This window comes from Synchiropus splendidus, chromosome 5 (assembly GCF_027744825.2).
Source record: "Synchiropus splendidus isolate RoL2022-P1 chromosome 5, RoL_Sspl_1.0, whole genome shotgun sequence".
In the NCBI taxonomy this organism is placed as follows: domain Eukaryota; kingdom Metazoa; phylum Chordata; class Actinopteri; order Syngnathiformes; family Callionymidae; genus Synchiropus; species Synchiropus splendidus.
In genome coordinates this window covers 7,475,420-7,490,568 of record NC_071338.1, presented here as the reverse complement: position 1 = coordinate 7,490,568, position 15,149 = coordinate 7,475,420, and the positions used below count along the sequence as shown (strand labels likewise).

Here is a 15,149-nt window from a genome sequence, read left to right as displayed (position 1 = left end):
TTTTTTTTTTTTTTTTTTTTTTTATTGGAACATACAATGTGCATCTGCAAGACATTGTTTTAAGTAATTCTGTGTGGACGCAGATGTCTTGAAATGTCTTCATGTTTGTGGGGCACCTTACTGACATAGGTGAGGAAAGCGGTCGAAATAGAAAATGTACTTTTGTGTTATTTTTGATAAATCATCTCATAGACTTGTGCAAGACATTGCCACCATTTTGCTTAATCACCACATTTCCTGTAGCTTTTTTATAAATATTGTATTATCCATTATATTATGATTTATTTTATTTCCTCTGAAATGGATGTAAAAACATCCAATTTGCATGAAAATCAATTTCATTGTGTCAACTGCTGGAATTTGTCCACATTCATATGCACGAAAGCGTTCAGTCACAGTGGCCCTGGATCCACTCTTCACATCTCTCTCTGTGATCTATCTGCAGCGGCAGGCGCATGTACATTTAATAGGCAGCCCTTCTGTTGCCAGGCTCTGCAAGAGTCCAGCCTGCCGGAGTGTAAGTTAGAGGACATGGCAGCATGTAGCAGTGCATGAAATAAAGGCCCCGCTCTGAAGTGACAGGCCCTGGATATTGTTGGCAAATGGATGTTTAAATTCACTCCACCTCCACCACCACTAACAGCAAGACCGGCTATGAAAAATTAACTGTTCTCTCGCTAAAGGATGGAGGAAATTGCTCTGCTAGGGAGACGGGACAGCGATCCGTCTGTCAGATCTGAGCAGACGAGACGTCCACACTGGTGTTATGTTCCCAGTAATCCAGTCTGAAGGCGGAAACAAAGAGTTGACAAAGAAAAGTGGGTTTAAAATCCTCGGTTCTTGTTGGGAAGCAGGCCCTGCAAAAACTGGGGTGCGAGGCGACTAGTGACCAGCAGAGGGCACCATTGGTTCATCGACGCTGCCAAATTTCCTTAAACCATCCACGCCTCCAAAATGTGGGATTAATTGTAAGTGTAGCGTTGAATTCGGTGTACAGTGGACACACCTTTAATTGTCATTGAACTTGACTCATAAGCCAAATTATTATGACCATCAGGACTCCAAAGCGTCCAAAATCTGTGCTTGCAGTTAACTTCCTTAATAAACAAATATTTTTGTTTTGTTTTAATTCCAATATAGTGTGTGTTTTTCAGAAATAAATTCATGTGAACCCAAAAAAGTCCCAACTTTTTAAAAAAATATTTGCCATTATATTAATGAACCTACTTGAAATATAAGTATACATCCATCCGACTGTTGTAACTGGCTGCATCATTTTAATTTATTTATATTATTAATTATTTAATTGACTTTTAAAAAGTTGATTGGAAGGGCATTCTATATTTTTAGTGTTTTAAAAACACAGGGCAAAATAATTCACTATAAAATTACAAAAAAACAAATTAAGTTACTGTAAAATGTTAAAGTAATGTTTAGACTCATTTTACATGATTTACAAATATGATACTATGTGAAATCAACGTGTTTTTTAAGGACCTAAAATGATGATAAATGAATAAAATGATGAATGTTTTGCATTATCAAAAACTACCATAAGATGGCGCCATTGAACAACATTATTTGAATTAAACCTATTCATAAAGATTTTTTTTCGTGTGAAATAGCCTGATTAATTGGATGATGATGATAAATAATGAAGGAAAAGACCATCTAAATGCATTTCTCGTTTATCTAGTGCGCTTTCATTATCGCACCAATGAGGAAAAAACGTTATCGTTTTGCTTTCTTTATTTGAGAAAAATCGCTGCTTTAAGTAAAATAACGGGTGTGAGAGATGAGTTATTGCGCTCTGGAGTTTTGGCGGCTGCGCAAAAGCAAAACTGGAGAAAAGTGCGCATGTAAGCAGAAGTGGGTGAGGAGGTGCATGGTCCCGTTAAAAAGGAAAAAAAAGTCTCCAAACGAGCAGAGACCTGGCAGCCCGGAGGACTGAGCGAAGAAGAGGCGCATCTCAGTTGCTTTTCAAGCGCAATCATGGGCTGCTCGACGAGATTTAGCGCTCGTCGTTTGGTTCTGAAAGTGTTTTTGTTGCAGTTTCTTGCCTTGCAGGCGACATATGCAGCTCCATCGCCGATTATCAAGTTTCCAGGAGACGACTCTCCCCCAAGAACGGACAAAGAAGTTGCGCTGGTGAGTCTTCTGTGCCCTGTCTTCCACGCAGGTTTCTCACACAACTACGAGCGACTCAAAATTCTGTTTTGCCTCCTCTGCAGCGCTATTTGAATAAGTTTTATGGGTGTCCGCAAGACAGATGTAACCTGGTGGTGCTGAAAGACACTTTGAAGAAGATGCAAAAGTTCTTCTCCCTGCAAGAAACTGGTGAAATCGATGCCGCCACTGTGGAGACCATGAAGAAGGCTCGCTGTGGTGTTCCAGATGTGGCCAATTACAACTTCTTCCACAGGAAACCCAAATGGCAGAACAAAGACATCACCTACAGGTCAGAACATGAGGCTTATACAAACTATCTCTGACTGTAAGAGGGGAGACACAATAACCCAACGATTATGAATTTCATTATATGCATAGCCATGTTGCAATGATGGCTGACTGCAGCTAAACAATAACAGCCCAGCGACAAACCATTTCACTTTACACAGTAAGAAAAAAGCTGAATACGTTTTGGTGCGTTCCTCTTGCATTCCAATGCGTTTCGCAGTTTGAACGTCCCCAGAGTTCAACCTCAGACAAGAGTCCAGAACTGACTTTTCAAAAGGTCCCTCATCCTGAAAAAGTGCAAAGGTTGAAAATCTCTTTCCAAAAGTACAGTCTGGACATGTGATATATACACATTCCTCTGAGTCAACCTGGGTTGTAATTACCTGGTAGGCTCCAGGGGATGTCATAAGTATTTATTACATAACTGAACGACCACAAATAAAGGTGAACCTATTGTGTCTTCTGGCATCAAGGCCGCCCCACCCCCATTCACAGCGGCCTGCGCACAGCAGCATTCCTACTCAGTGTGTGTCAGGCCTTTTGTTTTTCGTTCCATCAACAGTTTACAACAAAGTGGTTTTGCTTTTAATTGTGTCAGCAGTTTTGTCTGCCACAACCATTCCGTCTGTTTTACTAGTGCCGCTGCAGAGTGCAATAACAACTGGATTCAAGTGTCAAATGTTGTTTTTCCCATGCAGAATACTCGGATACACCCCAGATCTGGACGAGGAGGTGATCAATGATGCTTTCTACAGAGCCTTTAAGGTCTGGAGTGATGTCACGCCGCTCACATTCACACGCCTCATGGACGGAGAGGCCGACATCATGATCAACTTTGGCCGCAATGGTAGGATGTGTGACTAGATAAAACAGACAGGCCGAAAGGCAGTTCTTTACACTGTCAAACTGTTGCTCATTCTGTACACTCATTGGAATGATGCTGTCTTGGCTTGGTGTGTGGCATGCGGTCCTTCAAAATGAACGCCTCGGGTGTGGGCTTCAATCAGTGCAAAAGACGACAAATATCAGTGACGGTGTGCTACTTTTGAATGAAGTATGAAGTGGGTGCTTTGCTCATGGGTACTAGTGAGGAATGTTGGACCACGACAAATTGAGGTACCACTGAAAAGATGACCTGAAAGACGACCATTGGTGTTCATGGATGTGGTAAACAGGACATGAAGAGGATAGTCGTGAGAAAGGATACCTGTGATGGGAAACAAAAAGAGTTGGAGGTGGTGGGTCGAATCCCATTGAGGTGACCAATGTGGGACCTGACATGTGGCCCCCAGCATTGTGTGTCGAGTTCCTCTTCTTAGTGTCACCAATCCACTCGATATTAGAAACACTGGAATACAGACCATGCTGTGTTCCTCGTGCAGTGATGGTAAAAGTCGCATGAAACGTGAGCTGAAAATTATGCAGTTAGAACATTTTTTTAAAACTATTTCATTTTGTGAATTGTCACTTTTTTAAAAATGTATTTACTTCACCCACAGAACACGGAGATGGATATCCATTCGATGGCAAAGACGGCCTCTTGGCTCACGCCTTTGCTCCTGGACCTGGAATTGGAGGAGACTCTCACTTTGATGACGACGAGCAGTGGACTCTGGGAGACGGTCAAGGTAGGACAAAAATGAAATATATGTATTGTATTACCCATTTATTTTCCTTCTCAACCAAAGCACCATAAAGAACAACTTCAATTAAATGTACTTTTTCTTCAGCAAAATTAGAATCACATTATAATATTCTTGCTGTTCTCCTACTCGTGCTAATGTCCAGTAGTAACACGAAACAAACCCCCGAATGCATAGCTTTTATAGGTAGGTTTAATAGAGCACCTGGAATGGGGGTCCTGACTGGTCTGCATCTCCAGATACCAGTTTAAAATAATGACCATGTTCTGCTTTTGCAGGGAGTGTATTTATTGATGATATTGTCATATGTTTTGTGCGTGGCAGAAGGTAGTGAAAACACTATTCAAGCATTTCTCGTCCAGAGCAGTTTTGTCAAACTGATCCACCAAAGGGCACCAATGGCTGTGGGTTTGTGTTCCAACCCTGCAGACACATATAGGTTAACCAGTCAGGTGTCAGTTGAGACAGTCAGCCTCAGACTGGCAACTGATTTGTGAGAATGTGTCCTCTTGACTGTTTGGAAAAAAAAGTCTGCGCCTACTGCGGCCCTTTTTGGGCGGGTTTGAGAACCCTGGTCCAGAGTAAAGGACAGGGAGTGTGATGGTGTAAACAAATGAAAGTACATTTTTGAACCACAATAATGTTATACTACCAATGGTGTACCATGTCTATTGTCCTAACAACTCCAGTAGTTTGCACTGAGTCATTGCATTTGACAGCCATTATGTTTCTTCCATCATAACTGTCTGTTAGGGGTTAAAGTAAATGTAGTTCAGCATGCTCTCAAACACAGCTTTGTTTTGAGGCAGTCGCTCACAAGAGTATGTTGTTTGATTTTGGGGTGGGAGGAACAGTCTATCACAACCTTGAATGTCCCGCAGTCAGTGAGTCAGCCTCCCTGTGGAGCTGAGTGGGCTTGAGAACATTACATGTCATACAGTTGGAGTTTTGATGGTATGGTATAAATGTGATGTCGCACATGAGTCCGCTGACTTGCAAACCAAATATCATTGCCTCTGTGCAGTGGTGAAGGTGAAGTTTGGCAACGCTGATGGAGAGTTCTGCAAGTTCCCCTTCTCCTTCATGGGCACCGAATACAAGAGCTGCACGTCTCAAGGCCGAGACGATGGCTTCCTGTGGTGCTCAACAACCTATAACTTCGATGAAGACGGCAAATATGGCTTCTGCCCTCACGAGTGTGAGTTTTGATATCTCTGGAAGACTTGCATGTTTCTTCTCATCTAAGTCTCTGACTTTTAGCACTGCACTTAGTTCCTGTAAACCTTTCCATGTGGAAGTCAACCGCCTGTTCCTTTAAACGCTTGCATCTGGACAAGTTATGCCTGATATCAAATTATTTATATCTGGGCTCAGGGAAAGTAGGTTGGAGCCGAAGCCAGGAAAGTGGTTTGGAGTGAAAATTGGAATGATTCTTTTCCAACTCACTGTCCTACTTTGTCAATCTGGGCTCTGTCGAACATTTTGTTTATCATTTTTGTGTTGCTAGCCATTGTAAAGACACAACAAGATTACACATGTCTGAGCTTGTTAGAGGAGATGTCAACATGAATCTGAGCAGTTTCTGCTGAGGGAAAAAGTTGTGGCGTAGTGGTTGTTTAGAGGCCTGGCTCGTGCCAGCTGGGTTACTGTAGCATGGGGGGTAGTCCGATACTTACCTGCCATGCCGGTGGATCCATCTGAATTCACTGTGTAATCTTTGGGGTTTTTTTCTCAACATAGTCATTTAGAGGTATTCTGTGTGTTCCATTGGTAACTTTCCGCCACAAGTTCAGTTGTTTTGGTTATCTGAGGTCATTTAATTAAAACACTGACCAAAACAAACAATGGAGGACATAGTGGTGATCTCTGTTCATGTCAGGGTTCATGTCAGACTCTGTCAAAACACAGCTAAGGATGCCATACATTTCTACTTACTGTAGCCAATGATGGGAGGAGATGAGCTTTTGCCATCTTGGAACTAAGGAGGAAGTCAGCTATTTTTGGGGCGCAGCTTGAACCTTGGTGGAAAAGCCTGGGAGCCACATCCAATAGACTAGAGCCATGCCAACGGGTGCTCGGGGGGGCGGGAAAGTGGCAATGGCAAGCTGCTTCTAGTCTGCACAAGCTCTGATTGTTGTTCCAACAGCTTTCCAGGAATATTGAAGCTGGGGTAAGAATGTACTGTTTTTTTTCACTGATATCTTTTTCTTATTTGGGTCACAAACCTCTGGGGTTTTTGACTTGTAAGCTCTCGAATTAGTGGTGTTTAAAAGCAGAATGCTGTGGCACAGTGATGATCTAACTCACCCAGTGTTAAAATAGGTTTCTTGTTTGTTCAGTTTGTTTCAGTAAAGTCATCTCCCCTTATAACAAAGACTTTTTGAGGCACTGTGAGTAACTTACCTTCTTCAACTGGAGTGTGTTGTTGCCTTTTCAGTGCTGTTCACGTTGGGTGGTAACAGCGATGGCGCTGCGTGCAAGTTCCCCTTCACCTTCCAGGGTGAAAAGTACGATTCCTGCACCACGCAGGGAAGAGACGACGGCTACCGCTGGTGTGCCACGACTGAGGACTACGACCGGGACACGAAATACGGCTTCTGCCCTGAGACTGGTCAGTGATGTAATCCACATTCATGCTGTAGATGTTTGTTTTGACTCCCAGCATATAAGACTGTTGGTGGGTCTCCTCAGGAATGCTGCACTTTGGGCTTTGGCTCTTACTTCTGGTCGACTGAGTGGTGATGAAGGTATTTTAATGTGCAGTGGCAGGGCTTATTTTCCATTCTGTCAGTGGGGCTGCCTGAGATTGTGTAAGCGTCCAGGAGAAAGAGAGATGACCACAGTGGTTTTCATCTGGTTTTAATTGTTGTATAGCTTGATGTGATCACTTGTGCTGAATGAGTCTTGTAGCGAAGAAAAACTGCAGCCCTGTTGGCTTGAAAAGAGTCAGTCTTTGGAGAATGGTTGAAGTAGGGCAATGATTTTTGGCTTTTGGCCTGACACATTACATATTAATGTGCTGTTTGCGGTGCCAGGACTTTCATCGCTACAGCTGTGCTCACATCACATTACAAAAGGACTATAACTGGAAACAAATCAATTGTTTCTTCAGTCAAATTCGATTTGATTTAAAATATTCAGTTTCTCTCTTCCTTGCTTTTTTGGAAGGGTTGCAAAGTAGAAGAGTGCAGCCCTCCACCAAGCACTTTTTCATTTTCACTGAATAGTATTATGTTTATTTTATCTATGTACAGTTATTAGATACCAAATGCACATTTGAAAAAAGTCATAAATATTATTAAGGGTCAAATTCTAGTGTGCTCAACCGGCAACAGTTGAGAGCCGCGTTGTGCGCCGGCCTTTTCTGGGAAGAATATAATGTGGACTGTTCTTGGAGCACAGATGAAGAGTAACTTGTGAGTAGTGGGGAGACAGATAAAAGGCAGTAGATAAGAACCTTAGGAGAAGACTAGATCCTTCATGTCACAGAGAGAGCTGAGACATTAGTGGCGGAAACAACCAGAACTTATCCTTTGAAACTGAGTCAGCAAAAACATTGGTAGTGGCTACTTCTACTACAGTGCGTGGATGAGTTTGATGATACAGAAGGTTTCAGTTTAGTCATTCGTGGAGATGGGCCAATGAGGCTTCATGAAACAGTGTCCTTATTTTCATTTGATGGCATTATCTGCTCTAAAATGTTTGGATTTGAACAACCATTCCATTGAAACCTGACTTCATGTTTAAACCAAGAGTGCCATCTCGTGGGTGCAGAAATAAAGGATACTGTTTCATGAAGCCTCACCAGTTCATGTGCTGAGACCCGGCGTGATGGCTCTCCTTACCTTTACCAAAGATATTCAAATGTCAATGGCACCCACCACAAGTTCTTCAAGTCATCCAGGACAAAACCGTGTCTGCTTCGGGTGTGTTTCAGGTTTCTGTGTATTACAGGTTTGCACTGATGGTACTTGCTATTGATCAGGTTTGCTGTCACCATACCATCTGCTACAAGGCTCCTCAACGTGTAGTCCTACATAGGGAAGAATCATTTTGCCTGTGATGACCCAAGACTGTCACGTCTGTCTAATCGTCAGCGTTGAGTCTGTCGTGCTTCAAAGTAAGACGTAACTGTAATGAGAATATATTACAGCACGTTATTAACAACACTGTTAATTACATCAGTAGTACATTACAGTTACTGTACTGTATAACAAACCATCAATTACTCGCACTTCTACCAGAGAAACTCAAATGAAATGCACTTTTCAGTGTGCATCTGCAATGATTTGACATATGATATGAACAAAAACAAAAAAAAGACAAACCAAGAGGCTCTATCAGGATGACATCATCAGTCATCATTTGAGAGGTGGAACTCTGCACACTGCTGTGAATTTGTGGAGAGAAAGAACTTGACTTTGAAGTGTTCACTTGGCTGTCCAGCGTTGCAAACAAAGAGCATAAAATGTCCATATCTTCTCTTTCAAAATGGAGACAGGCAGACCCAAGAATTGTGTATCTTATTGTCAATTGCAATTGGTGTGTTTATGGTTACATTCTGGATGTATCTAAAGGTGGTGTAACAAATTACTTTAAGCAGTGAGATGCTTGGTAAAGGAAGGCATTATTTCTGCGTTCAATGTGTTTGATGTACTTGTTCGGTCTAGCCATGTCTACGGTTGGTGGGAATGCAGAGGGAAGTCCGTGTGTCTTCCCCTTCACTTTCCTGGGAAACACCTACGAGTCCTGCACCTCTTCCGGGCGCAGCGATGGCAAGATGTGGTGCGCTACAACCAAGAGTTACGACGACGACCGCAAGTGGGGTTTCTGCCCAGATCAAGGTGGGACCCAAGGAGCGCGAGAAGTGAGATTCTACTCTGAAGGTGTTTTGTATTCTCCTGTCCAGGTTACAGCTTATTCCTGGTAGCAGCCCATGAGTTTGGTCATGCTCTTGGCTTGGAGCACTCTCAAGATCCCGGAGCGTTGATGGCCCCCATTTACACCTACACCAAAGACTTCAGGCTTTCTAACGATGACATCAGAGGCATTCAGGAGCTCTATGGTGAGGAGAGAGTGGGAGACATGTCTTGATCTCTGTGAAATAATTAACCATGTGTGGTTATTTTCACAGGATCACAGTCAGGCAAACCTTTGCCTCCAACTCAGGGTCCAGTCACGCCCATGGACATCTGCAAAGAACCAGTTATCTTTGATGCTGTGGCTCAAATCCGAGGAGAGCTTTTCTTCTTCAAGGACAGGTAATCTTTTGTCAAGTGAGCTTTATGTTGAGAAACATTTTAAGTGGCTGCTTTTGTGTGAAGTAGATTAAAGGAACGGACATTTTCTCACTGGGGTCTGAAGTGGCCGTGCCTCCAGGCATGAATAACAAAACACACCCCTGAAAACATTCACATCTGACTCAGCATTTTGAAGGCATATGGGACAAATTGCTATCTGGTGTGATGACTAAAAGGTGGAGGGATTGCTGAGCTCAGCATAAACTGTGTCTGTCTGCCCACGGGATTAAGAAGACGATAATTAAATTCCATGTGTCATGAACTTGTTTTTCCCCGGCTTATGATCCAACAAAACTAGTGAAGTGATTTTGTTCCCCGCCCTGGTCAGTAAGCTGTTTTAATCTAGTGGATGTTAGGATTGGTAGATGAGTTAGGCAACTTCGTACCGCAAAAGACAAGAGTATATGCTGCTTAAACTGGCCTCTGAATCGCCAACAGCTGTTCAACAGCTGGAGAAGTAAACAACAGTGTTCATAAAATGGCTAAAGTACTGCTATGAGATGGCTTCCTTCAAGACTGTCTTGTAACTGACCTTAAATGCACTTTTCATTTGTTTATAATGCTCGTGTTTCATTTGACAATATGAACAGATAGCATCATGAACTGTCGGATATTTCATGTTTTCAACTGTTTTTTATGTGTACTGAAGGACATAAACTATCTATCTATCTATCTATCTATCTATCTATCTATCTATCTATCTATCTATCTATCTATCTATCTATCTATCTATCTATCTATCTATCTATCTATCTATCTATCTATCTAGCTATCTATCTATCTATCTATCTATCTGTCTGTCTGTCTATCTATGTATCTATCTATCTGTCTGTCTGTCTTTCTGTCTGTCTGTCTATCTATCTATCTGTCAGTCTGTCTGTCTGTCTGTCTGTCTGTCTGTGTAGCTTAGACTGCTGTAAGTTGACTTGCGTTGTACTTGGGTAGACCTAATTCATTGAAAGTAAAATAGGTCAGTGGAAAAGGTTTTGGGAATCTGCTGCTGTTGTTGTGCAGCTGTGTATTAGAAATCCAGGCGAGATGGGTCTTGTTCCACTGGCGTCTGCAGCCGAAATCCTAACGAAAACCAGATGCTCATGAATCAGGCTTTTGTGACTCAGTGGGGGCAGTTGAGTACTGGTACTAAACCCACCCACCCCCCCCTTAATTCACATACTTTACCTCCTCATTAGCCCCCCGCCTCTCCTTTTTCACGACTCTCATTCTGCTTCTGCCAGGTTCCTGTTCAGGTCAGTCGATTTCAGAAACAAGCCGAGCGGACCGATGCTCGTCGCCACCTACTGGCCTGACCTGCCTAACAAGATTGATGCGGCCTATGAAAACCCAGTGGAGGAGAAAACTGTCTTCTTTGCAGGTATTTTAAAACAGAGAAATGCAGAGATCATCTTTCATGAGGAGGTAGAGCCATCCTCTTTAATGATCAGCTAGGTTTAGATGACAGTGGGATGTTGGTATCTTCATACGGGCTTCATCAGCAGCCATCTCTCTTTCAATACCTTCCTATTTGCAGCAAAACAAGAAATCCAGTTTAGCAGCATCAGGCTTGGTAAAAGATGTTACACAATGTTTGTTTTGTGTATGTGCAGCGTTCCTGAGCCCACAGTGAGTGTGTTCGCAGTGCATGCTTTAAAAGCCGCAGCACAGGAAACCACTGTGAAGTGGAAATGACTTATTCCTTATTCCCATTATTCCCTTCCCGTGCCGAGGACGCATGGGCTGGACTGCTCGGTGATACATCATCGGACAATTTTCTTTCGCAAATAGTGTTGTACTTATATATTGGTCAGCTTTCCAAAACATGTCATGCTGCCAAAGAGGAGTTTGTGAAGTCTTTTTCGGCATTTCTGCTAGGCAATGAAGTGTGGGTCTACAAGGCAGACGAGTTGGAGAGCGGTTACCCGAAAAGACTCCACCACCTGGGACTACCCACTGATCTGCAGAAGATTGACGCTGCCTTCAACTTCAGAAAGAACAGGAAGACTTACCTCTTTGCTGGAGACCAGTTCTGGAGGTAACGTTACTCCTCCCTCATCACCTTTGTTTTCCATCGACTTAAAGGTGGGGTCACATGGTTTGAGTCGGCTACAATGTAGATTAAAAAGTTTAATTCCCTCTTCTCAAACCCTTGCTGGAAGCCACACAAGCAATCTGGCAGTGAGACTGAGGGCATGGTCACACTTGGGCCAGCATGGCGTGGTTTTAGCTAAAAGCCAGGATTCTACAGTTAGTGTGACTGCAAGTGTGCTACTGGTGAGCATGGCACACTTCCTTGGAATGGCACGGTTGGATGAGGTGTAACGTGCGGACATGATCAATAGCGTGAATAGTCAGTCGCTGAGGCAGTCGAGTATTCAACATAGTTTTTTCAGCCAAAAGTAAACTTGAAAGAGCGTGCTTTCATGTTTATTTTACAAGACTATAAACTAAACTACACTGCTGCCAGTCTTTATCTGTCCACACTATTCTCACGAGCTGAGCAAGGTGACAGAGATTATTGGCAGAGCCAGAAAGCCAGAAGTCTAAATGATTTATTAATAGTCTGGTAAACTTGATTCACTTAGGTAGCATGAGCGTCTTTCCAACTCGCTGCACACAGCTACACAACTGCCAGAGCACGTCAGTGAAGCAGCTGGAATCCAACATTATTAATGGAAACAAACCTGTCTATCAATAATATAAGATGTTTATTAGGCAAAAAAGCAAGAACACGTAAATCATCAAGCTCCTGAACAGCTCTATGACTCCTGTTCGCCGTGATCAAACTACGAATTTATGCCCAACGTAGTCGATGAATCTTGCCATTGGTGAGGGCCGACTGTTAAGCTACATGTGTTGAAAGATGAAGAACTGCCCGTGATGCTACTAAGAGTTGTTTACACAGGTCACTCAACAATGGTTGAGGTCGTGGGTCAGGCTCTATGAGTGACAGTCCGGGATTCTGCGGGACTGCAGGGGCTGTGTGGGAGGGCGGGTGCGACCGTGGTTCTGACAGGATGGCACAGCACAGATGAAATGGTCCTAGTGTGACCACACATCGAGAGGGAGAGGTGATTGGGCACTGTTTTCCCGTCCGTTCCTCTGCTGACTTATTCTAAATTTGATAGTATTATTAATAGCAGTTTATTATTTCATTTTCATTTCAGTTTCATTATCATTTAATACATTTCTTGCAATCAGGGAACTTTATTATTGTAAAGAAATATTCCTGTAAAAAAAACTTAATGTCATGTGATCCTTAAATTTCTTGATGTATCATTTATTTGATTTATTGATCTGTGATGAGATGTAGTAATGAATATATGGGTCGACAGGTTCGATGAAACCACCAAGACATTGGATCAAGGTTTTCCCAAACTTATCGCCGACTCCTGGAATGGGATCCCAGATAATATTGATTCTGCCTTCAGCCTTAATGACATCGGTAAGTTTGCTTATTATTGACACGACCTTGCTGAGCTTCAGCCAGTATTATTGACTTATTGTGTCATGAATGAATGTGTCGTGGAATGAGTCCATGTCTGCAATACAGAAACTAAAAGAATCCAATTGATTTAGTGCTAGAGATAAACCGAGTCCGACCAGTTTCATGTGGATTATAATCCGTTTATATCAGACTTTGTGTGGGGTGACCTTTACTGAGATGAGATATAATGGAGCACTTGAAATTACAGTGGAAACATAATGTCCAGCAGAGTGGTCATCCTCAATCTCGCAAGAGGGTGAAATGTCAGTTGAGTGAGAGAGTGAGTGGCATATCTTCAACAGGAAATAGCTGTCCGTAAAGACGACAGTCATGTGAAATATTTAGGAATAGATACATTGGAATCCATAATGTGTGTTTTTGCTTGCCACAACTTCAGACTTAAGACAGTTCATTAAACTTAAAAACCGAGGTATCTGTGAGAGGATTGCTGTGCTACACATTGACCGTTTGTAGATGAAGAAAGTTTCATTCTGGTCAAGTCCTGCTCAAACTATCAGCGTCAGCATCATTTCGGTTTGAGGGCTGCAGATTTTCTGTCACTGGCAACAAACCAGGGATTTTTCCATGACTGCTCTCCAAACATACACCAACATCCTCACTCACAGCACATCAACATATTTATATAAAGCAAGTCTGTGCGCTCGCACAGTCACGTCTGTGTGTGTGTGTCCTCATTAGTATTTTTTCTGTTCCTCCAGATTACAGCTACTTCTTTAAAGGCAGCCACACTTTCAAACTGGAAGACAGCAGCTTGAAGATTGTCAAGTTGGGAGAAATCACAAAGGACTGGCTGGGCTGTTGAGCGAAACACTGATCCCTCCTCAAGTGGACGTTGCCTTTGTATACCTATATGTCAGCAAATATATAGGTATATGTGCATATAAATACATGTAATACAAATAAATGTAGGTTTGTTTGTGTATCTCGGTGCCTTTTCATGCGCCATGAAATCTCCTCACCTGGAGTAGAAAGTCCTGGACAATCTACTCACGTTTCACATCTGCAACTGGATAATTCCTGTCTTACTTTGTGAGTCTGTTGTGTAACTTGTTCCCTGATCTTCTCTCAACTGTAGCTTTTTTCTTTTTCTTTACAATTTGACATCAGGTATGTCCGCGCCGCATCAGTTGCAGTGAGACTTGTCGATTATTGATCCAGCTGAAGCCAATAGCTGTTACATAATGCATCCACTTTTTTTTTATTATTTCAGTATGTAGTTCTGATGATTGTGCAATACATTTGAAAAAATGAATTGTGTTTGACCGAAAATGGTGCTTCCTGTAGAGACCTTTGTCCTGCATTCAGTATGTGTTTTTATAATGTCTGGATATTGGGATTACTTCTTTTTTACTGCATTTAGAAGTGAAAAGTAGCATTTTATGGCACAACATATTTTACTTTTTCTTGGTTAGCACTTTGCGATTAGAAATGGAGACTAAAATGTCGCTCCAGTGACTCGAGTGGTACTGAATGAATAACGGCACAGGCTGCCTATAGTCGAAAAAAGTTTACTGCATGATGGAATCGTGACTCAAGTACCACAGTAGTGTTGAATAATAATCATTTTTTATGAAATTATGAAAAATAGAAATTGATTTGTGATGTTTTGTAATGCACTTTGTTACTGTCATCAATAAAGGTGATCAATATAACGTGGATCAAAATGGGATGGCTCGAGTGTGATTCAAGCTACATGTCCCGGAATACACTGCAGCTGTTGAAAAGTTCGCGGTCAACATTCTTGATCAAAACTGGTCAGTTTCATAAATTTTAACCCTGTTTAGCCCGGGTTTCACTCGTGTGGGATAAAGAAGACTTTAATTCAAGTTTTGTCTGTGGTCTTGATGTTAATATTCCTGTAAAAAAAACTTAATGTCTCAGGGAAGCAGAGAGAAATTGTTTTAGCTACTTTACTTACTATATTAGACAACACCTGTTGACTCGTGCTTATAGCAAATTTCTTTGTCGAGAGTTTTATTTGTTCTCTTGTGGCAGTAAGTAAGGCTGTGTTTGCTGTCATGCAAGAGTGACATTCAATTGGAAGATTTTGATGTTTAGCCTGCTAAGATAGTGATTCTACACATTGTTTTTGTTGAGCAAGAATCTCTCCTAGTGCTGCTTAAGCAAATTTGATTGGAATTATTATTGGATGTGGCCATACAGAAAAGGCTCGGAGTAAGTAGGTCACATCGGGACAACTGAGATGCTCTATGTTTGGTGTTTATACAGCCTCCCACCTGTTTGTAT

General features: G+C 42.1%; 1 protein-coding gene across 1 annotated transcript; it reads left to right on the top strand.

Annotated features, from left to right (window-relative positions):
- Nucleotides 1-1,896: 1,896 nt before the first annotated feature.
- Nucleotides 1,897-14,566, top strand: mmp2 (matrix metallopeptidase 2). Its single transcript, XM_053866293.1, has 13 exons — nucleotides 1,897-2,148; nucleotides 2,232-2,458; nucleotides 3,156-3,304; nucleotides 3,957-4,085; nucleotides 5,125-5,298; nucleotides 6,538-6,711; nucleotides 8,771-8,944; nucleotides 9,010-9,165; nucleotides 9,235-9,361; nucleotides 10,636-10,772; nucleotides 11,270-11,429; nucleotides 12,730-12,839; nucleotides 13,601-14,566. Exons 1-13 carry the CDS (start codon nucleotides 1,993-1,995, stop codon nucleotides 13,702-13,704), a joined length of 1,977 nt encoding a protein of 658 aa, XP_053722268.1. The 5' UTR covers nucleotides 1,897-1,992; the 3' UTR covers nucleotides 13,705-14,566.
- Nucleotides 14,567-15,149: the final 583 nt, after the last annotated feature.